The sequence below is a fragment of the Ictidomys tridecemlineatus genome, chromosome 8 (genome assembly GCF_052094955.1).
Source record: "Ictidomys tridecemlineatus isolate mIctTri1 chromosome 8, mIctTri1.hap1, whole genome shotgun sequence".
Classification (NCBI taxonomy): domain Eukaryota; kingdom Metazoa; phylum Chordata; class Mammalia; order Rodentia; family Sciuridae; genus Ictidomys; species Ictidomys tridecemlineatus.
In genome coordinates, this window is record NC_135484.1 from 33,095,193 (window position 1) to 33,120,290 (window position 25,098).

General features: G+C 34.9%; 1 protein-coding gene across 4 annotated transcripts in view; it reads left to right on the top strand.

Annotated features, from left to right (window-relative positions):
* The window catches only part of LOC144366039 (uncharacterized), a 110,363-nt gene that overhangs the window by 70,935 nt on the left and 14,330 nt on the right, over positions 1-25,098 (top strand). For 2 of the 4 annotated variants that reach the window (XR_013424852.1, XM_078019171.1), the window contains one exon: positions 10,238-10,491. Coding sequence is in view for 1 of the 4 variants with exons in the window: in XM_078019171.1 (XP_077875297.1) it covers positions 10,238-10,354 (117 nt within the window). In the remaining 3 variants the exon portion in view is untranslated. Of the gene's footprint in view, positions 1-1,919; positions 3,536-10,237; positions 10,492-25,098 lie in introns of those variants that run through there. The other 2 variants (XR_013424851.1, XR_013424854.1) reach the window with 2 other exon arrangements.

A 25,098-nucleotide genomic window follows, 5' to 3' on the forward strand; every position in this document is an offset into this window, starting at 1 on the left:
TTTCCAAATTAATCAAGTGACTCCATGATGTCAGGTTCTTCTCTTCCAATCCAATACCCTCCGTTGGCTTTTCATCCTCAGGCTTGCTTCCTCCTGGTTCCAAAACAAGTGCTGTTGGCTTTGGGCATGTGTGACTCACATGACCACACTCAAAGCAGGAAGCCACGAAGACAGACATCAGAGCTCTCCCTGGGTCCCTTTACTTCACCAGTGGGGCTGCTTTTTTGGATTTTTTTTTCTCTCTTTCTTTCAATTTGATAATGTAATTGCAGGAAAGCCTCAGAACTATAAATTAGGCTTTTTTTTGTACTAATTACTCTCCTTGATGACTATGCATTCTCATTTTTTTAAAAAAGATCTATGCTGACAACTATATTCCAGTTCAACTCTCCTCTCCAGTCTCCTTGTTTGTATATCCTGTTCATATCTCCACTTGGTGTCATTCTGTAACATTTTTACAGCCCTCTTTTCTCGTTTAATGTCATGCTTTTGAGAGTTGTGTATATTATGCATGAGACTTCATCCATTTTATATCCTAATGGATAAGTAACTCATGGATTAGTTTTCTATTTCCTTGACTCTGGACAGTTATTTATTATTATAGGCAGAGCCACAAGTAAAGAATTCTTACATGTCTGCTTGCCTGTTATGGAATGGGAAGCATTTGCCTACTGGTGTAACTGAAGATTTGTCTCTTCCTCCTTCTACTTGTACAAAATGTTCTTAATATTTGTTGTTGAAGTCTCATAAACTTTTTTTTTTTTTTTTTTTTTTTTAGTGCTGGGGATAGAACCTAGGGCCTTGCACAATAGGCAGGTGCTTACTACTGAGTCACATACCTGAACCCAGAGGCATATAAATTCTAAAGTGGTATTGCTTTTTGTGACTTTAACTTTCATCAATATATAGTAATATCTTCATCCCTAATAATGATTTTCACCCAAAGTAAATTTTTTTTTATTAATGTAACTACCTTAGCTCACTTTTGATTATTATTTACCTGCTCTGCTTTTGTTCATCCAAAATAACATTGAGTACAAAAAAAATTGAAAAAAAAAAAAAAAACAGCATTGAGGTATTTTGTCCCATTATGTTCATGGAGAATTTTAAGGAGAATTTTGTTGCATGTTTACAACCTAATTTATATCCTGTCCTTTAACGGAAGATTTTGCCCATTGTCATTCAGCAATTACTGAATATTTGAATTTATTTATACTTCTTTTTTTCCTCTCTCTCTCTCTGCTTTCTATTTAAAATGCTTTTTCTTATCCTGTTTTATATAATATTTACTAAGGTGTTTATTCCCTTCTTTCTTCTAGTTATTTAGATATCCACTATCAATTTCTGTTATTAAGTAGTTATGTTGAAATAACATATATATTTGATGAAATAGGAGTTAGGACTGATCAATAATTCTAATCTTCCCCTAAACAATAATGACCCATTTCCCTATTAAATATTATAGATGTTTAGAGTTGTTTTGCATTTTTAATTACCCATGTTATCAATCATTATTTTTATTGTTCTACATAAGAAATGCTTCCTTATGTTGACAGATGATTACTAATTTCTTCATTCATCATCACGATTTGAAATTTTCCTTCTTTCTGGCTTTTTCTTTACTCATATCCTTCATTCATCTTGGATTCTTTTATTTATCAAGAATCTGAGAGCAGTATCTTCTTCAATTTTATCTAAAAATGTGTATTTTTGCCCTCCGTCATGAATGACAGTTTGCATAATTTATTCAAGATTAACACTTTCTCTTAGTTCTTTGAGGGAAGACAATAAAACACCATTGTCTTTTATCTTTTTTGGGGGGTGGAGGACTGGGCGCTAGAGATTGAACCCAGAGCCTCTCACATTCTAAAGAAGCACTGAGCTACGCTTCAGATCTTTTATTTTTTATTTTGAAACAGGGTCTCACCAAGTTACCCAGGTCCTCAAACTTGCCATCCTCCTGCCTCAGCCCCTGGAGCAGTTGGGATTACAGGTGTGCACCACTGTGCCCAGAAAAATACCATTGCCTTTTACCTTCTTTCTATTCATGCTTTCAAAACTATGTACCTATGTGATTTTTGTTTTCTTTCAGGTAAGTTATCTTTTCTCTTTGAATAGTTTCAGAGATAAAGATCTTCTCCTTCTCTTTGGAATTTTACAATTTTAGGATACACTTTTAGATCATTTTTTATTTAGTCTGCTCATGAAATGTAAGATTTCTTTAATCTAAGGGTGTATAACTTTCATTAGTTCTGGAAAACTCTCAGGCTTTATCTCAAGAAATATGGCTTTTCCCTTTTCTCTCAATAATTTCTTCTACGACTCCTAACTGACAGGTATTCTCATCCTAACCTCCATATCTCTTATTTCCTTCTAGTTTTCTAGTTCTGGATCACTCGATGCTGTATTCCAAACAATGTTCTCCAATTTCTCTTTTCAATAATCCTTTATTTACTTGTATCTTACTTTCCTTTAGTACATCCATTGACTTTTTGTTAAAGAAATTCTCTTTCACAGCAATAGTAATGTCAATTTTATTCTGGGGTCCTTCCTTTCCCCCCATCCCCTCCCCTCCCCTCCCATCACTTCTCTACCCAATCTAATGTGACCCACTTATTTTTTTTTTTTCCTCACATCATCATACCTGAATTCTGTATAACAAAGGGGGTCTCCTTCCCTCTTCCATGCAATTCCTCTTCGCCCTCCCTTTCCCTCCCACCTCTCTTCCCTATCTAGATAATTTTCTTCTCATGCTCTTCCTCCCTACCCCATTTTGAGTCGATTCCCTTATATCAGAGAAGACATCCGGCATTTGTTTTTTATTGCTGTGGGTATATACGTGACTGCATGACCAATGTGATTCTGCAACCTGTACACTCAGAAAAATGAGAAATTATACCCCATCTGATTCAAATGTATGATATGTCAAGATCATTGTACTGTCATGTGTAACTAATTAAAACAAAATTTTAAAAAAGGAAAAAAAAAGAGTTACCTTAGATTAGGTATAGGGAGGGAAAATGAGGGAATGTGGGAATAGGAAGGATAGTAGAACAAAACAGACATTATTGCTTTATGCATATATGTGATTGCATGACCAATGTGATTCTATAACATGTACACTCAGAAAAATGAGAAATTGTATCCCATTTATATATGATACATCAAAGTGCATAAATGCAGTCTATTGATATGTATAACTAATTAAAATAAATTTAAAAATTTAAAAACCTGCATAATGTGAATTCAAACAAAAATTTACACACAATTTGTTGGGAATCATAGTCTGGCAGTATGTTCCCTATGACTTCCATTTGTCATTCAGAATAAAAAACACCTATGGAAAGAGGAAAGATGTGTTTTATTCCCTAGTATATAAATACAACATTGATCTTAACTTTGATTTTTTGAAAAAAAAATTGTGGCTTTAGACTTCATATTGATACAACCAGAGATGTGAAAAATTATGCTGTATGTGTGTAATATGAATTATAATGCATTCTGCTGTCATATATAACAAAATAGAATAAAATTTTTAAAAAGACTTCATATTGTCAGCAAATAATCATCAATATCAATAATATATATATATACACAGATTAAAAAAAGAAATTCTCTTTCATTCTTTTTCAAAAGTGTCATTTTTTCAGTGTTCTGTTGTTTTCTTACAATTTAAATTTTACACATAATGCATTATTCATTGGGTGCAAAGCTATTTTCTAGTTTTGACTGAGGTATTCTAGGAGCTGAAATTCTTGGAGTTCCTCCTCATTGTTGTATCTTCGGACTTTACACATGATGAGTCATTACCGTACAGCGTGGGTGAGGGTGTGTTTCTCTGGAGCAATTTTACATTTGCTTCTTCCACATCCCTGAAATTATGACCCCATTAGGTCCAATTTTTGTACAAACTTTCCATCAAGATTTACAGATTTATGGGAAGCTCTTATTTGGGATTCTAAGCCTGCTTGAGCACAAGCTTGGGGTTTAGATTATCAAAAGATTCTCTTTTGTTTCAGCTACTACTTTCACCATTCCGGCTGTCTCTCTATATCAGTGGGTGACTTCTGATTTTTTTAAAAATATGCTTTCTCTGAGGACTTTCCTGAGGTTTAGTATGTTGAGAGTCCTATATTTATTCAGAGGTTTCAATTTCAACCTACCTCTCTTCTTCTGAATACAAAACTTCAAAAGAAGCTGTTGGGGACATTAAACTCTGAGCCTTGGGACTAGTGGATGACTAGGGCCAAGAACACCTCAAGGCAATGGCCTCACACACTTCAACTTGCCACCAGAGTAGTGTTTAGTCTTCCTTTTTTAAAACATACATATGTGCGCACGCACGCGCACATGCACATGCAGTGAACGTAGGAGTACTCTGCCACTGAGTTATACTCCCAATCATTTTAATTTTTTTGTTTGAAACAAGGTCTCACGGAGTTGCCCAGGCTGGCATCAAACTTGCCATCCTCTTACCTCAGCCACTTGAACCGCTGGTATTACAGGCATGCACCACCGTGTCTGGCTAATAAATAAGTTTAAATATACACAGATTTAAAACAATACAATCCAATAAGTATTAGCCATGTCTTTATAGATAAAGAAATAGACCTATTACATGGGGCAAAGCGGTGGTGTTTCTGCCAAAAGAAGCAATTAGCAGTAGGAGAATCTTTTTGCTTCTCTTTTTCCTCCATTTACTGAGTCTGTTTAAAACTGCTATCATCATCTTTAGGGCTGAGGAGGGTGGGGAAGCCATTACCCTAGTTATAAAAGTCAATGTCAAGGCAAAGAGCAAGTCCAACCCTGTGTGTGTACATGTATGGGTGCATACACACAAATCCAAGTGTGGCTTGTATGAATATTAGCATGTGAAACAAGACCTCTATTGGGGAAGATATTCGTGAGCAGTTGAGACTCGATAGAAGAAGAATTAGCCACAAAGGCAGAAGATGCCCATTCTAGGCTAAGGACATATGTGGGCAAATGCTCAAAGACTTATGGGAAGGTGAATTATTTGGAGATCTGAATGTACATCCATTCTTTAGGAGCAGAAGCCAGACAGGGAAATGGCCAAAGCTGAAGACTGGATCATGAAAATCCACTTTAATTCCATGCTAAGAAGCTTATATTTTATCCTAAAGACAATTAAAAGCCCTTGAAGGATTTGCAGTAGCAAAGTGGCACGATTAGATGTTCTCTACAGAGTGCCAATGTGAAGAGCAGATGCAGGAAGCCAAGATATTATTGCATAAATCCACATGTCTCATTCTCCAAGCTATACAGGAACATCTGGGGCAAATGGTGGCAGGGCAGGGCAGGGTGAGGAGGCAGAGAAGTGGTTCTAGGACACCTGACACCCAGGAGGTAAAAGCCAAAGGAGGAACAAAATGGGAAATACGGAAGAGGGTCTGAAGAGTCATGACCCAACCTGGCCAGTGTCCAAATCCAGTTATGGAACCAAGAAATCTAGGCTGGGAAGATGCAGAGCAACTTTAAAAAATGGGGAAAAGTTTGGTGCTATAAATTATGGAATATTGTGGTCAGTAATGGTAAAGCCTTCAGATTTGTCTGTTTTCACTCAGTCTCATAACAGGTGGATATGCGCATTGTTAATCATTACTACCTTTCTGATGGGGTCTATCTGATCCATTAGCATTACTAAAAATTCATTCTTAAATGCAATCAACAATAGAAAAGGAAACCAAATGTAGTGATGTATAACGAATGCATCACCATGCTTTGACTTGAGAGGAATAATTCTTTAACGCAGCTATAGCAGTGTCTCTATGGATACAGAAATAGACCTATCACATGGGGCAAGGCGGTGGTGTTTCTGCCAGAAGTAGCAATCTGGACTGTCTTGATTTGTAAGAGGAATCTGGCAAACCTCTAGATGCCCAGCAGGTGTTTATCACTTTACTCCTACTGCAAAGGGAGAGAAAGAGCATGAAAATGTGGGGTTCCAAATTTAAAACAAAAACCACTTTATACTAGATGATGAGCTCTACCTGGTGGTGTTCCAGAAAAGTGACTGCTGCTATGTGTTTTCATGTTCTTTTGGGAAATGCAGGCCGAGTCCTCCCCATCTTGGCAGCAACACACCTCTAACCCTAATTAAATATCTGCAATAGTACACACCTGATGGCCCTGAAATTTAAATTAAGGGGAAATAAGAGCATCATGCTGTAACATCAGCAAGCAAGAGACTTTCCCTTTTTCTTTCAGTTTGAACTGCAGTGATTCCTACTATGCTCAATTATGTTATACCACATTTTTAATGTCAATCGTTATATTGAAGTATATGTAGCATATATTATAATTATCAAATAGACTCTTGACAGTTGTAGAGATAAATGATTGCTGAATTTTAATACAAAAGCAAAGGAACAAATAAAGGAGTCAAAACAGGAGGTGAGAAAATAAAGACTCTACAACTACTGTGTCAAGAAATTTTCAATCTGCAATACAACGTCCATGATAACTAAGAAATAGAAGCCATTGTTTATGTGCCAAAGTAGGATCATGAACACTGCCAGGTGGGCACAGAATCCAATTTGGGATGCACTAAATTTATAAAGAAGGAACAAAAGCTCATGTGAAAATTTGAACAGGGAACCTGGAACAGCACTAGAGGAGAGGTTGGTGTCAAAGGCTAAACTTGAAGTTGCCCGTGTAGAGGTGATACTTTGAAATCTTGGAAGTAAATGTGAAAACACCAAAGAGAAGCACCTGAGAATAGAGAAGGCGAAATATGAGCAAATGTACCATGCAACTTCTGGCTGAAGAAATGAAAGGCATCATCTTCCAGTTTCACCCACCTCCAGTTGTGGAGAAGGCCTTGAATTCAGATGATAGCATCAAAAGATTAAGGCAGACTGGATTGTCAAGTGACTGGCAGAATACAACTCTGAACACTGGGCCAGGACTTGCAGTGGACTTTATTGCGTCAAGTCCCGAGTACTTGGGGGATTGCTTGTTTCACCTGACAAAGCAGAGCTGAAGAGGAGCATCTATTGGCACTCAGGGCAGGGAGAAAAAGATGATTGAAAGAGGTGACAGATAAGTTATGACTATGAATGAACAGAATTTATGTAGGCAACAAGTCAGAGGTCAGAACAAAGAGAACCAGAGGAGACTACATCACTTGTGTGTCTTTAGAGGAACAAGATGGCATGCATGAGAAAGAGCTCAGCAACACAACTAGTGTCAACAGACATTGCCTTTGTCATATAGAGTAAATGATTAAATTGAGCTTACCTGGAAAAATATCTCATTCTCAATATCCTTGATCTAATTATAACTTTTATTATGTAAGGCTACATATTTACAGATTCTGGGTGCTAGGATGTGGACATTCTGGGGGACCATTTTCAATCTATAACAATACTTATAGGAAGTTTAAGCAAGCTCATAAACAGAGAGTGAGAGGGGAAAAAAATCTGTAAAAGGAAAAAAAAAACAATCTTACTAGAGTGGGCCATAAGGCAAAGAATAAAAATAACATGATATTGGGCTAGGGATGTGGCTCAAGCAGTAGTGCACTCGCTTGGCATGCGGGCGGCCCGGGTTCCATCCTCAGCACCACATACAAACAAAGATGTTGTGTCCGCTGAAAACTAAAAAATAAATATTAAAAAATTATCTCTCTCTCTCTCTTTAAAAAAAAAAACATGATACACAGAGAAGAGGAGGGGCAATATGTAAATATCAGGGGAAGAAAATTCTAAATCAGGACCAAATAGACAATTTCATGATCATAATATAGTAAAACTTGATTTTTTCCCCCATGATTGACTGGGGCAGTAAATGAATAAACAAACTCAAATTTCTATCATTGACTAGATCACGGTATACAACTATGCTTAACTAGTTAAATTATAGCACAGTCATTGTAAAACAAATTATGTGCTTATTGTTTGTCTTAAGTCTAGTGCAAGACAACACTACCAGTATTGAAACACAGATTACTGAATTCTTTTGGTCAAGATTTTAAAATCCAGAGTTGACAGAGTAAGAAAAGTGAAATCTCCTGAATTTAGTCTTACCTTGTTTTATCATTGTGTCATATAATATCAAAACATCATATGATGATGATGGAACCCACGCTGACTGAAGAAGCAAAGGACACCAGCTATAAGACTTTGCAGCCAGCATCAAAAACTACTGATATATTAGTCAGTATTCCATCACTGTGAGAAATGCCTCCGAAAACCAACTGAAAAGGAAGAAAATTGATTTTGTTTTATGTTTTCAGAGGTTCCAGTCCATGATGACTTGACCCCATAACACTGGGCCTATAGTAACATAATACATTGTGGCAGAAGCGAGTGGCAGAGGAGACCTGTCAGGGTAGAAAAGACAGACAATAGGAGTCAGGGTCCCAATATCCCCTTCAAGGGCATGACTGCAGTGAACCTAACTTATTTTCACTAGGCTCCATCTCCTAGAAGTTCTACCACCTCCCAACAGTGCCACGGGTTAGGGACTAAGTGACACATTACTTTAGGAGAATATTCCAGACCCAAACCATAGTGTTCTACTCCTAGTCCCCAAGGGTTCATGTACATTTGACAATGAAAAATGCATTCGGTCCCTCTCCAAGTGTCCCTGAAGTGTCTTAATATTTCCAATATTGTACAAAAGACCAAGTCCAATCTCTCTTCCAGGACTCAAAGCACAGTTTCAGCTGTGACTCCTATAAAAATAAAAAAGAATGTATTTCCAAGATGCAACAGCACAGGATAAATAATCCCTTTTCCAAAGGGAAGAACAAAGGCAGAGAAAGGAAAAACATTAAATCCTATAACTCTGTGTCCAGCCCAGGGCACATGTGAGCTCCAAAGGGCTTAGGCAGGCTTGCCCCTATGTTCTTGCTGGCTTCAGCTCACAAGGACATTCTCTGGGACTGCTCATTACTTGCAGCTTTCCTCAGCAGATGTTCCTCATTCCTGTCATCTCTAACTTCCTGAGGTTTCCATTGCTATAACTTTATTTTCACGACTTCATGTATCCCCCTAGCAGGGGCTACATGCAGGAACAATGACCACACACTGCCTGCCGTAGCAGACCTCCTTTGAAATCTTGGCGGATACCTCCATGACTCCACAACCTTGCATTATGCATACCTGCAAAACCAGCACCACACAGGTGCCAAGGTCAGTGGCTGTCATGATTTATACCACCAGGGCCTGCTAGAATCTTGGCTGCAATGACTTCTAAGTGCCTCAGAAGCAGGTTGTGGTGAAACTAATCCTGATGGAACAACTTCTTAGGCGGCCCTGTGTGAGGAGGGTGCCCAGGGGCTCTCTTAAGGTAAAGTCTCTTAAACATGTTTGTAGTTTTCCAACTTTGAGCTTGTGATAGATGGGACCTGACCAATTCCTGATATGCCTTCAAGGCATATTTCCTATTTTCCCAGTCCAAAGAAGTTGGCTTCTTTTTAACAGTGCTAATTTCTTCAGCCACCACACCTTCTTAGGCTCCAATTTTACACCTTCTTTTTTTTCTGGCCCAACTACAAGTTTTTCAAAATCTGTATGCTTCACTTCTTGCTCATGATTCTCATTTTCACTCTGGTACAGCACCCAGCAATACCCATGCCACTGTCAGAGTGCTGTGTTACCTTTAGATTTCTTTTGCCAGATTAATTAGTCCATCATCTTTAAACTCAGCCTCACACAAGGTCTCAGAGCATGGAAAAAATGTAGACAAGCTCTTTGCCAGAATATAACATAATAGCTTCTAGTCCAATTCCCAATAGAGTTCCCATTTCCCTCTGAAACCTCATCAGCACAGCCTTTATTCTCCACATTCCTCTCAGCCCCCAGCCTTCTGAGTCATCAGCAGAATTTCCCACTAAATTTAATATATAGCATTTTAGGTCTTCTTTAACCAGTTTCTTCAAACTTCTAAATTCCTTTGACAAAATAATGCTTCTGAACCACATGGTCAGGTGTAGCCACAGCAACAGCCCCATTCTCAGTACCAATTTTCCTTATTAGACAGCTTTCTGTCAGTGTGACTAAATACCTAAAAAAAATCAGCTTAAAAGGAGGAAAGATTTATTTTGGCATACAATTTCAGAAATTTAACTCCATGATCACTTGAGCTCATCACTTTGGACTTGTGGTGATTGCAGAACATCTAAATGATCAAAGCAAAGAGAGGAAGGGATGGAGCTTAACTATCATCTCAGGGGAACTAATTTCTTTCTACTTGTTCTCACTTCCTAAAGGTACCACCTCCTCCAGCAGTACCACAGGATGTCAACCAAACCTCTATCATGGAAGCCTTGGCAAATATTCCAGATCCAAACTATAACAACTGGTATGGAGATAACTTCTATCTGTAAGAAACATGAAATTACAGGAAACAAAAAGTAAATGAAGCCACAAAGAAGCAAAAAGACACATACAAAATCAAAGGCATTCCTGAGCAGTATTTCTCACATTTAATGGGCATATAAGTCACCTATGTATATAACCAAAATGCAACTTATGATCCAAAGTCTGGGGTAGTACCTGAAAAATTACTTTTCAGAGAAGATCAGTAGCCATAAGATTATTTTGATGATGAAGAGTCCAAAAACTTACTAACCTGATTTCTTCAACAAATAAAGCGTATAAGGAAAAAAAAAAAATAGCAGGATGGGAGTGGTAAGGACCAGATTTCACAGTCTTTACAATAAAATATAATGGAGAAGTGATGTCCGAAAAGTCATGGGAGAGGAAGTTCCAACACTTAGAAAGGCTAATAAAATGATACTAGAGCCAAAATACTTTCATAAAACTCCAGATTCCAGTAAACAAATTACAACAGCTTAAATGAGGACATAGCAGAAAACAAAAGCACTTCAAAATGTAAAAAAAAGCAGCAGTGTGTCAGCCCCTCCCGCAAAGACAGTGTAACTCAGTACCAAGAAAGATCCACATAGCCTGAAATGCATCCTGTGGTGGGTAGAATTTTAACTGTACATACCCCATTTGTAGCTGAGGGACTCTAAAAGGAAGTCCACCCTGGGTTTTATACCCCAGAATCCCATGTTACTGGACTAAAGCATTGTAGACATCTTTCCTGGAATGGGGAGAATGGAACCGAGCCCAGACTTTCCAGTAAGCCCTTCCCTGTCTCAGAATGTTGCATTTACAACACATTTTGCATCTATTCTTGAGAACTATAAGCAAGTAAGGGAAGAGAACTGGGTCAGCCCAAAGCTGCCGAGAAATCTCTCTTGAACGATGGAGTCCCTACTGGACTATTTCTTACCAAGTATCTTGCAAAACAAGATACTTGGGTTCATATATGTAAAGTTAAAAGAAAAATAATTGTCCACCAAGAATACCATATCTAGGAAAACTATCTCTCCAAAAATGAAGGAGAGAGAGATTTTCCCAGACAAAATATGGGGGAATGCATTGTTACTAGGTCTGCTTTGTGAAAAATGCTAGAGAGTTCCAGTTGAAATGTAAGGATGCTAAAGAGCAACATAGAAGGATTTGAAACTATAAAACTCACTGATAAAGGCAAATATAAACAAACCTGGAATACTATAAAATAGTAATGGTGATGTATAAATCACTTTTTAATTTAAATATAAAAGTTAAAAGACAAAACTAATAATAATAACTACTACTATGATAATTTATTCACAGTATAAAAAGATGCATATTGTGACATCAATGACAAAGTAGCTTGAGAGGAGTATAGAATTTTAGTATGCTAAGTTATTATTAGCTTAAAGTAGACACCTATTACCCATGTTTTATGCAACTTTCTTGGTAAACACACATACATACACAAATACAGATAGAAAGTACACAAGAGAAAATAATTAAGAATATTATTACAAAATATTGATGAAACACAGGAACACAGCAAAAGACAAAAAGAAAAACAACAAAAAAACTATAGAACAGTGAACTACTAACAAAATGAGAATTGTAAGTCATTTCTAATCAATCATTAATTTAAGCATAAATATATTAAAACTCCCAATCAAAAGACAGTGTGACTGAATGGTTAATAAATGAAGTAATAGGGACTGAGGGTGTGGCTCAGTGGTACAGCACTTGCCTAGCATGTGCAAAGTCCAGGGTTTGATCCTCAGCACCACATAAAACTGAATAAATAAAATAAAGATATTATGTCCAACTACAACTAAAAATTTTTTTTAAAAATAAATAAAGTAATAGTTATATGTTGTCTACAAAGAGGCTAATTTTAGGTTTAAGGATATGTATAGCCTGAAAATGATATTCCAGCAAATAATTATGAAAAGAAAACAAGATGGTTATACTTACACTTATGTCAAACAAAATAGACTTTAAATTAAAATCAAAGTTGTTATAACATACAAGAAAGTACATTATATAATGATAAGAGGTCAATTAATTAGAAAGTTAAGACAATACTAAATACATAAGTACATATATACACGTTCATATATATATGCATACACAACATCATTTACAAATAAATAAAGGGATAAATAGACAATATTACAATAATAATATGGAACTCAATACCCCTTTTTAACAATGGCTAGAACATCCACACAAAAAAATCAATAAGAAAACAGTAGGGCTGAAAATACAATAGAACAAATGGACCGCAAAGACAGAAAAAAAAAATACATCTCATTTGACTTTCTAACAGCAGAATATACATTTTTCTCAAGTGCACATAGAAAATTCTCTAGGATGAGTGATATGTTAGGCCTAAAAATAAAGCTAAACAAATTGAAAAAGATGGAAAGTATACCAACTTTCTTTTCTTAACACAATGGTATGAATCTAGAATCAGAAAATTCACAAACATGGATAATAATGTATTTATTTACATGTTGGTGAAAAAAAAAAAGCAAAACGGAAATCATAAAATATCCTGAGAAAACTGAAAATAAAAACACTACATAACAAAATTTATGAGATGTGGCAAAAGCAGTACTAAGAGGAAAGTTTCTAATGATAAAAAAAGAAACATTTTAGATGAATAACTTAACTGTATACCATAAAGCACTAGAAAAAAACAAATTAAGCCCTAAATTAGGGAAGTTATAATAAAGATTAGAATATAAATTAAGAAACCCAAGACAGAAAATAACAATGAAAATAATCAACTGAATCAAGAGTTGGATGATTAAAAAGAAACAAAATTGACAATACTTTAGTTAGACTATAAAAATGATAAAATTAGAAACAAAAGTAGAAATGTTATAGCTGAGGCCATAGAAATAAAAAAGAAACATAAGAGACTATAATGAAAAACTATTTGCATACAAATTGGACAATGTAGAAGAAATGAATAAATTCCTACATACATATAACCTCCCAAGATTGATTTATGAAAAATCTAAACAGACCAACAAGTCGTAAGGAGATTGAATCAGTAATCAAAAAACTCTGTATAAATACATTTTCTTTACTATAATTACATATCCAGGGTTGGGTACTTTATAAAGAAAGAAGGTTTATGTAGCTCACAGTTCTGGAAATTGAAGGTTGTGGTGCCTGTATCAGCTTAATTCTGGCAAGAACCTTAGGAAAGATGGCATCAGAGTGCCAAGAGTAGATATGAGAGGGAAAGATCACATAAAATATCATATCACATGATCACAGAACGATAGAAAGAGATCTGTAATGATCTCCCTCTATTCCCCTACCCCTGAAAGATTCTACCACTTCTTAACATCACCAAACTGAAGACCAAGCTCCCAACACATAAACTTTTGAGGGACACAACACTCAAACCACATCCAAACCATAGACTTTCCAACAAAGGAAAGCCCAGGAAAAGATGGCTTCATGGTGAATTTCACCAAACAGTTGAAAAACAATTGGTGCCAGTCCTTCTCAGACCTCTTCCTAAAAATTGAACAGGAAGGAATACTTCCAGATTCACTTGAGTAAAGCCAGCTCTTCCCTGATACAAAAGCCAAACAAAGATACTACTACAAGAGAAGAAAATACAGACCAACATCCCGGATGAACATAGATGCAAAAATCTATCACCAAAGTATAAATTTATTAATTCAACAGTACATTAAATGATCATATGCGTGGCCAGGCCTGTGGTGCATGCCTATAATCCCAGACACTAGGGAAATTTACCAAGGCCCTAAACTACTTAGCAAGATCCTGCCTCAAAATAAAAAATAAAAAGGGCTCAGGATGTGTCTCAGGGGCTAATCACCCCTGGGTTCAATCCTTACTACCAAAAAAACAAAACAAAACAAAATTTAAGAAATAATAAAAAGGAACACAATGATCAAGTAGAATTTATTATTATCAGGATGCAAAAATGATTAAACATATGCAACTGAATAAATGTCATTCACCATATTAATGAAATGAAGGATAAAAATCAAGTGATCATTTCAATAAAAACAGAAAAGAACACTTGACAAAATCCAACACCCTTTCACAAACAAAAACCCCCAACAAAATTAGTATGGAGGGGATACACATCCAAACTTAATAATGGTTATATTCTACGAGACCACAGCTAACAAATTTAGTGGTGAAATTTTGAAAGCTTTCCCCTAAGATTAGCAAGAAGATTAGAATGCTTCTCCTATTCAACAGAGCACTAGAAGTCCTAGTCAATGGAAGTTATGTGAGAAAAAGGAATTCAAGTAAGAAAAGAAGTTAAATTTCTTTGTTTGCAAATAACATGATATTATAAGTAGAAAATCAGAAAGACTTCACCAAAATAAAAAAGAAAGAAAGAAAGAAAGAACTGTTAGAACTATTAAACAAATTTAGTAACATTCAAAAATAAATTGCATCTTCGCACACTGACCATAAACTTTACAAAATGAGATTAGTTAATCCTATTTATTGAAATGAATAAAATACTTGGGTATAAAATTAAAAAGAAGGGGACAGACTTGTACACTGAAAACTATACATCACTGACAAGAGAAATTTAAAGAGATACAAATAAACGGGAAAACATCTGGGACTCATAAGAAAATTTAATATTATTAAAATAGTAAATGATTGATGACTTCAATATTGTCTCCATCAAAATTCCAATGACATTTGTTTTATTCAGCTTTTTCACCACTGTTACTAAAATATCCAATCAGAACAGTTGTAGAGGAGGAACAGAGCTCAGAGTTTTTGAGATCTAATCCATAGAAAGGTGGCTCCATTCCTTGGGGCTCAAGGTGAGGCAGAACATCATGGTGGGAGAGTGTGGCAGAGGGGAAGCAACTCACATGATGATCAGAAGGCAGAGAGAGAGACTCTACTTGCCAAATACACACACACTCACACACACACACACACACACACATACACCAAAGCTACACACCCAATGCCCACCTCCTCCAGCCACAACACAGCTGCCTCCAGTTACCATTTAGTTAATCCCTATCAGGAGATTAATTCACTGATTGGCTGAAGGCTCTTCTATCCCAATAATTTGCTCCCTGAACCTTCTTGCATTATCTCACACACAAGCTTTTGGGGACACCTCACATCCAAACCATAACAACATTTTTATAGAAATTGATAAAAGAATGTTAAAATTCATATAAACATAAAGAAGTCCCAAAAGAGTCAAATTGATTTTGAGAAAGAAGAACAGAGATTAAAATTTCACATTTTTTATTTTTAAACATATTACATAAGAATGGAAATATTATGACATCTGTGGGAAACACTAAGGAGGTTCCCCAAAAAATTTTTAAAAATTACCTAGGATGCAGTATTCCCTTCAGGATACATACCCCGAAGAATTGAAATCATGATCTGGAAGAGAGAACATTTGCACTACCATGTTTATTGTGCATCATACATAATAGCTATCAAACACAAATAACTCAAGACATTGACCAGAGGAATGATTAAAGAATGGACAGAATACACATGCAATGTGCCTTTAAAAAGAAGGAAATTCTGCCATTTGTGATAACATTTGTGAACATGGGGGACATTATGCTAGGTGAAATATGGAAGTCACAAAGGATAAATACTTCATGATTAAAATTATATGAGCTATCTATCATAGTCAAACTCAAAATCAGAAACTACAATGGTGCTTGTCAGGGGAGAGGAGATGGGTTAACGAAGAGTTGTTCAATGGGTATAAAGTTTCAGTTATGCAAGATCAAACAACTCTAGAGATCTATATGACATAATGTCTATAATTAACAATAAAATCTGGTGCACTTCAAAATTTTTTAAGGAAGTAGACCTCATTTTAAGTGTCCTTAAGACCTGTACACAAAAGGGACACAGCTAACTTTAAGAGATGTTGGATTACCTGGGTTGTGGTGATGATATCACATGTATATGCACAAGTCCAAATGCATGATCCTGCTTCAAAATAAAAAATAAAAGGGGCTCAGGTTGTGGCTCAGGGGTTTAGCAACCCTGGGTGCAATCTCCAGTATCAAAACATAAAAAAGTAAAATTTAAAAAAAACACCATGATCAAGTGGAATTTATTTCCAGGATATAAATATGATTAAACATATACAACTCAATAAATGTCATAAAATTGTACACATCAGGCCTGTGTGTGTAGCTCAGTGGTAGAGCATGTGCTTAATATGGATGAGTCCCTGTGACTGATCCATGGAACCACAAAAATATTATGTACATTAAATATATGCATTTCTTTGTATATCAGTTATTCCTCAATAAAATTGTTTAGACAAAAATGGAGATGTCAAGAATAGTGTTTTTTTTTTTTGTATTCCAATTTGAACAAACGAATTGTAAGGAAAAAAATAAAACAACTTTTCTTATGCAATTGGATGATTTGATTTTGAACTAGATTTTACATAGTACCCAGAAATTTGTGTTATTTTTGTTAATTATAAAATGGCTTTCTAGTTATGCAAGATAATACCCAGTATTTTAGAAAGTCATATTGATGTAGGGAGGAGTGAAACATGTTAAAATACTTCACTAAAAAAGGGGGAAAAGGCATAACAATAATAAGATAATTATTTAACTTATGTGGTGGGCAAATGGAGATCATTTTCTTTTTCTTTCTACCTATATGTAAAAAAAATGGAAATAATAAAAATTCCAAGTATTGTTGGTAGCTGAGGATGAGCATGCTAATATATGTGTCTACCTGTCTAGAAGTTTTCTGTGAAATCTACTCACTTCAATCCTCTTTGAGTTGATGATTAGAAAGTGGACCACAATTAAAAATTGAGATCCAATTCTGTGTATCATCTAAGGAAATAAAGATTGATGCCACTTTGGATGAAATTAATCTATATTTTCACAAAGCACAACAATATTTAATTATCAGTTATCATAACTACCTAATTCATTCTCCTGGTAGTTTAAGGGAATGCAATTCTGGCTCTCTAGTTACTTATTTATCATCTCTATAAAATAAAAGTATTAGGACCTATTTGTTAGTAAGTGACCATTCAGGACACTGTAATACTACAATTACATGTGAAATAATTTAAAATAATAAGTAGATGAATTGCTGTAGGTAGTGGCTGTCCCAATTTCATGCCCCCCCATGTTAAGAATACCTCAAAAAAAAAAAAAAACAATGGATTTCAGTCATCCCCAAATTTAATCTGTTAAATGAAAACTGATGAATCTTTATACAGAGGTATTGAGTATATGATCAAGGTGGCATTCCAAAGCAGAAAATATGGATTATTTAATAAGTGGAGAAAGGATAATGGTCAGTAATTTGAAAAAAAAAATAAATATAACAGGCCTTTCCCTTAGTCTTCTCTCAAAAATAGATTAAAGCTTCCAACATAACAAAAGAGAGAATTATTTATAATTTTGGAAAGGATAACACCTAAGGCCAAACTCAAAACTCAATAAATCACAAAGAAAAAGAGGAATAAATTTTTCTATATAAAATTTTTTCATTCTGCTGGAGGGAAAATAAATACAAGGAATATCAAACCCAAACTATAAAAACTGTGAGAGAACTATTTGTAACAAATGATAGACTAGAAGTTAATTTCTAAATCCATAAAGAGCATTTACAAATCAAGTCATAAAAAACAAAGTATTAAATAAAAATGGGCAAAGTACATGAACATTAAAATGTATTAAAAACAAGGGGGGATATTTATTCATCCCCACTGTAAAAATGCTAATTAAAATCACAAGAAAACATTAACTTGATTAAATTTGTTCAGATTCTCAAGAAATATGTACATGAATGTTTCCTGAAGTATTAAAGTAACAAAAAAACTCTCTGATAATACCTTAAAATCTGTTACTAAAGGGCTGGTTTTGTTTATTCACACAGTGGAATATTTTCTAGCTATTAAAATAATTAAGATAGGTCTATGTGTTAATGTAGCTCTAAGATCAGATGAGGGCCATATGAAAATATTTGGGGAAGGGAATTTCTGAAAAAGTCACTTTTCAACCACACATGGTTTATGTTTGTGAGTAAGCATACGTTTGTTTAGTAATTACATAACCAAATTCTCACTATTTGAATGTTGAAGTTGAAACGAAAGAAAATATTATTTTTGGCCAATGAAGTCCTAGAAAACATGAGATCCAGAGCTTACCTGTAGATCTGAGTCACAGTGACATGTGAACTATTAAGATAACTACCGTACCTCCAGGCTATATAGATATGGAACTGAAAGTTCAAGAATATTCATGGAACGAGGAATGTTCACTGACATAAGACATACAGTGTTAACAGATTATAAAAGATATATACTTTCGAGTAATTTTAAATTTACTTTGAAGTCATTATCACATGTGTAATTCATAGAATATTTGCATTTTTGCTCTGACATGATATTAACACTTTGAAAAAGAGCTGCTTAAATTATGAGACCTATTGCTCATAATTACAGGTTCTTCTGAGCCAAATGACAAAATTTTTTTCACACTATTCACATAGCTATAGTTTTCGTTGAAAAATATTTCTTCTATGAATCACAGTGATAAGAGATGATTCTTGATATCATTGAGAAATCTGGAAATATAGGAATCTAAGCTAGGAAAGCCCTTAAAAGAATGTAATTATTCTAGGCTAGCCATCTGTTTCCATTAAGGACCACAAGTAAAACTTCTAAACCACAGAACAGATTACTTGTTTCATGAAGAGTTTCACAAAACTCTTTTCTCACAGAGTTTATTACTAATCTTATACCTATGTTCTCAATAAACACTCACAGAGTTTATTACTAATCTTATACCTATGTTCTCAATAAACACTAGGATGTTTTGTTATTAAAGGAGATGGAACCAGGTGAAAAAGAGCTTAGTTTTTTTGGAATGAGACAGACCACATTCCAATACTGACTTTTGTACTCACTAGGTATGTGACTTACAGCAACTCAGATTTCTAATATAAAGTAAATTTCTCTAGGATTCACATACATTTTTCTAACATTCTGAGCACAAACTAATTCTCTTCAACAAAAGTCACTCAAATTTCACTGGCTCCCTGTCCACACATACAAACCAAACAACCTCAGAACCCCATACACTTCTTTGTGAGTATTCCCAGAAATCCTCAAGGGATCTTATGAACCAAGTTTGGGTCCTGCCTTGCTGAGTGAGCACTGTAGTTCTCTGCCATGCCCTAGCTGCTTCTCTGGAGGATCAACCCTGCTTAAGTATCTCAGCAACACTATAGCTCCACCAAGTTACAAGGTCCCTGGAGCTTAGTTGCCTGCTGCCACTCTCCCTCTAGTTCTGGCAGCAACCCCCACTGTTCCCCTAAGTGCTATCCTCTACAACTGCACTCAGGGGCTTAAAGCTGCCTGGTGAACTGTAGTAAAGAGGTGCCGCTCCACTGAGCAGTATCTTCTGTTAGATTTCCTCCAAACATGGTGTATTTGTATGACATTCTGTCTTTCTCTCCTTCCTTCCTCCCCTCTTAACTTCCTTTCTTCTTTCCTTCCTTTTACTCTTCCTTCTCCACTTCATCTCCTTTTTAATTTACAGACACCCTGATTTCTACAGGACTAAGTCTTCAACAGAACCTGTGCTTAAAGTTAATGTCAGGTGATGGATTTCATAGTTTCTAGAATTCTATTTCTCTTCCAGCCAATTCTTTATTACTGGTTTAGTTGTATATGCCTGGCTCCTTTATAGTTAATTTTATGTGTCCAGTTGCCTGGGCTAAAGATGCCCAGATAGCTGGTAGATATTATTTATGGGTTGTCTCTGAGGATGTTTCCTGGAAGAGATTAGCCTTTGAATCAGTAGACTAAGTAAAGAAGATAGCTTTTATCAATGAAAATGGGCATTACATAATCTGTACAAGACCTGAATAGTACAAAGAGTTAGAAGAATGTTGAATTTTCTCTCTATGTAAACTGGGATAACCATCATCTTCTGTTGTTATACATCAGCGCCCCTGATTCTCAGGCCTTCAGACTTAGGCTGGGACTTATACCATTGGCTAATCTTGTCCTCAGGACTTTAGTTTGGGAATGCAACTATATCACCACTTTTCTGGGCATCCAGCCTGTTGATGGAAGATCACGGGGCAAAATAGTGTACCAATCCCTCAAAATAAATCTCTCTATAATAGTGTCACTCCTGAAGACATTTCACCTGCCCCCCCACCCCCAGGATACCAAAGTCCACAGATGCTCATGCTCCTTATATAAAATGGTGCTATATTTGCATATAACCTATGCACATTCTCCCATATACTATCATCTCTAGGTTACTCACAGTACCAAAGACAGCATAACTGCTATGAAAATAATCGTTAACTTTGTTGTTTAGGAAATCATTATAAAGAAAAAATAGTACATGTTCAGCACAGACACAATTTTCTTTTATTATGCTCAATTCATGGATGATTGAGTCCCCTTCTATACCTATGGGTTCTGGATGATGCCGAACCCACCAATGAGGATGGTCAACTATATATATTATTGATTTTGTATCCCTGGAGAACCCACATAAGACACTCTTCTTTCCCTTAGAAAGTTATGTTTCCCAGAATATATTTCAGTCTCTGTGAAAATAGAATTGGGCTGGTCAGTATCAGGTTTATAGTTTGCCATATGTATCACATGGGATTGTAGACATTCTATGCTCAGTCAAATCCCAATTGAACACAAAATACATATGTAAATATTCAAGTTAAAAGATTATTGTGATATTTTAGTATTCTTAGTAAGGTTACTATTATGTGCTCAGATTCCTTATATATTAGTATGACTAATTTAATATGGTTATTACTTAGTGTCTTACATCCAATATTAAATCATTCAATAATTTTAAATTTTTTAAATTTGTAGATGGACACAATATTTTTATTTCATTTATTTATTTTTATGTGGTGCTGAGGATAGAAACCAGTACCTCACATGTGCTAGGCAAGTGCTCTACTACTGAGCTACAACCCCAGCCCTCATTCAATAATTTTGATATTTATTTTAACCACATATCCTTTTACCAATAACTTATACAATAACTGAAGAAACATAATTCCATTTCTGGGTATATATCCAAAGGAATTGAGACCAACTTGATAAAAGATCTTTGCATACTTATGTTCATTTGCAACATTATTCACAATAGGCAAGATTGGAACCAACTGAACTGCCCATTGATGGATAAATGGATTTTTTAAATGGTATATATACTCAATGTTGTTTTAAAGCAGAAAATTCTGTCATGTACAACTACATAAATGGACCTATTGGGCATTGTGCTAAGGGAAATAATTTATGCATAAAGAGATAAAGGCCACATGATCTCACATAAATGTAACTCTAAAAAAGTCAAGTCATAGAAGTAGAGTGGAATAGTGGTTACCAGAGGTTGGTGATGGGGAAAGAAGAGAAGATGGTCAGTTTCAATTCGACAGGAAGAATAGGTTCTGGTGATACATGACACAGCATAATGACTGTAGCTAATAATAATGTATATTTCAGAATAGCTAAAAGAATTAATTTTAAATGTCCTCATTACAATGAAATGATTACATGCTTGACGTGATAGATATGCTAATTAGCTTGATTTACTCTTCCACAATATATGCAGGTATGGAAGTATCCCAATGAACCTTGTAAATGTATGTCATTATTATTGTCAATTAAAAATAAGACTTAAAAATTAACTCTAAATCCTTAGCTATGAATAAATATTAAGAGAAGTTTGTTGCTTTAAACAATGAAAAACTGGTATAGAGATTTAATTAATCAATAAATTTTTATTGAGTGCTATTTACCCAGTACTCAATATTATGGGGGCAGGAGGGGTTAAAACATCCAAGGCTGATCCCCACCCAAAAATATAGGATGAATAAGATTAAATTTGAAACCACAAAATCTATAATAGTAGACCAGGAAAAGAATATGGTAATAAAGACTGATTAATTGGATGGGAGAGTGGGACTATGGAAGAAATAGATGAGGCAGAGGAAGGCAGCATGGGATGAAGATGTGTTTTCAATGAAGATAAGGAAGATTTGCCTTCTGGCTCTGATTCTGACTTTTTCCAGTTAGTGGAACTTTCAGAAAGTTACTGTGCTTACCTCACATGCACAAGGCCTGGGTTCAATCCCAAGCACCACCAGAAAGAAAACAATTTCAAAGCCTTTAATTTCTATAATTGTTATTTATTTAATATTTACTTTTTACTTGTAGTTGGACACAATACCTTTGCTTATTTATTTTTATATGGTGCTGAGGATCAAACCCAGGGCCTTGCACGTGCTAGGCAAACACTCTTCTGCTGAGCCACAACCCCAGCCCTATAGTTGTTATTTTAGAGGCTCGAAATCCCATAGAGTTTGCTCCTAACCACAATAAAATTAAAATGAAAATTAATAACAGAAAGATAACTTGAAAATTCCCAGATGTTTGATGGATCAACATGGATCAAGAAAAAAATCAAAATGGAAATTAGAAAATTTGTGGCCTGCTGCTAAAGCAATACTGGCAAAGAGGCTTACAGTATTAAGTTCTCATATTAGATTGAGTAAAGGTCTCAAATAGACAAGAATTCCTTTCTTAAGAAAGCAGGAAAAAAAAAAAGAGCAAAATAAGCCCAGTGTAAGTAAATTGAAGGAAATATTGAAATTATTGGAATAAGTGAAGTATTATCAAAAATTATATTAAAATTATTGGAATAAGTGAAGTATTATCAAAAATTATTTAAATCACCCATATCAATTGTTACATAAGTGTAGACAGACTAGACATACCAATTAAAAGGCAGAGATTATAAGACTGGGTAAAAATAAAGAGCTACCATATGCTGTCTACAAGAAACCAACTCCAAATAATTAAGAAAATATAGAGGAAGTGTAAAAAGCCAGAAAATAATTTGCCATAGAAAAATAAGAATGATGGCATGGTTATAGTAATAAATAAATAATAATATAGTCAACCAAATGACATATGCAATGATGTTCAAACAACTTTATTTATAATACACAAAACATGGAATGAATAGTAGCATGAAAAAATAAATTGTTAATAAATTCATTCAATAGAATACTTCCAATAAAAAAAGAACAAGCCAGGCACAGTGGTACATGCCTGCAATCCCAGCTACTCATGTGGCTGAGGAGGAAGGATCATGAGTTCAAGGCCCGCCTGGGTAACACAGTGAGATCCTCATCTCAAAAAAATAAAATAAAATAAAACAACAACAATTCAAAAGAACAAGCTACCACAATACATTGAACAACAACATGTATTATATGAATATAAACAAACAATATATATTATTGTAAGCAATAATGTAGATGAATGTCAGAAAAATAAGTACTTGGGTTGTACAATTCCATTTATGCCAAGTTCAAGAAGAAAACTAATCTATGGATTTAAGGGAATCTCTTAGGTAGTCGGACATGGGATATATATATATATATATATACACACACACATACACACACACACACATATATATATAATTGCTATTTCATTAGGTGAATATATTTACACTAAAATTCATTAAGTTAATATACACTTGAAATGCATACAATTTTCTGTGTGTATATTTCAACTTCAATAAAAATATTTTTAAGTCAATGAAATTTAAAAATAAAACCTCAAGAATTCTACAATATTTTGAGTACGTTCAGTAAGAATGGTTGCCAGAAAGTTTGATCCAACCAGAGAAGAGAGCTGGTATTGAGAGGTAGTAAAAATAGTAGTTGATGGATAGGGAGTCTGTAGCCTTTGATTTATTTTTATTAATCTATCACAAGTTAAATTATCGTTCTAATTTATTTAAAAAATAAATGAATGATAATCATTTATGTGAATATAATTTCTCCAATATTTCTGTAGTGCTTTGAATCAAGTCAATGTAGCCATGAGACTAAAAGAGACTTATACATACTAATACATACTGTCTTAGTCTTCTTGGGATGTCATAACAAAATAGTATGGATAAATTAAAAAGCAGAAATTCACTTTTCTCATAGTTCTGGAAATTGGTAAATCCTAAGATCAAGGTAGCAGCCAATTTGGTTCCTGACAGGGGTGCTCTTCTTGGCTTAAAGACAGCCACCTTCTTGTTGTGCCCTTATGTGTTGGAGAAAGAAAGATCTTAAAAGGCCACAGTTCTATCAAATTAGAATTCCACTCTAGGACCTTATTTAGCCTTAATTACCTCCTAAAGACCCTATCTCCAGATGGAATCACTTTGTGGACAAAAGTCAGTCCATAGCAAGGTAGTTATTTAAGAGCAGCTATTTCCAAAAAGAATGTGAGATAACTAAAGAGTGATTTTTGAGTACTTGTAAAAATGCCTTCATTTCATGCCATTTCATAAGTGGAATTAAATGTTGTACAGAGTGATAGAAAATTGAACTCATCCATTTAATGACATGGGGGTCAGCTAGAACATCTGGGTTTGCTGTTTAAAAATAATTTGAAAACAGAAAATGTTGTGTTTTATTTAATTTCAATCCTGTTTCATTTATTTCATTGGGGAAAGAGCTTAGGCAACAACATCTGTTTCCAGTAGCACTGGGAGAGGAGTGAATATAGACAAAACACACAGTTGTAAACAGACAAGTCAGGGACAAAGACTCTTCCAGATTAAGAATGGAATGACAGGCAGCACTAAAAACTAGAAGAATCTCTGAGAAAAAAAAATCCAAGAAGAGTCATAACAGGAAAGGAAAGATTTTACAAAGAATA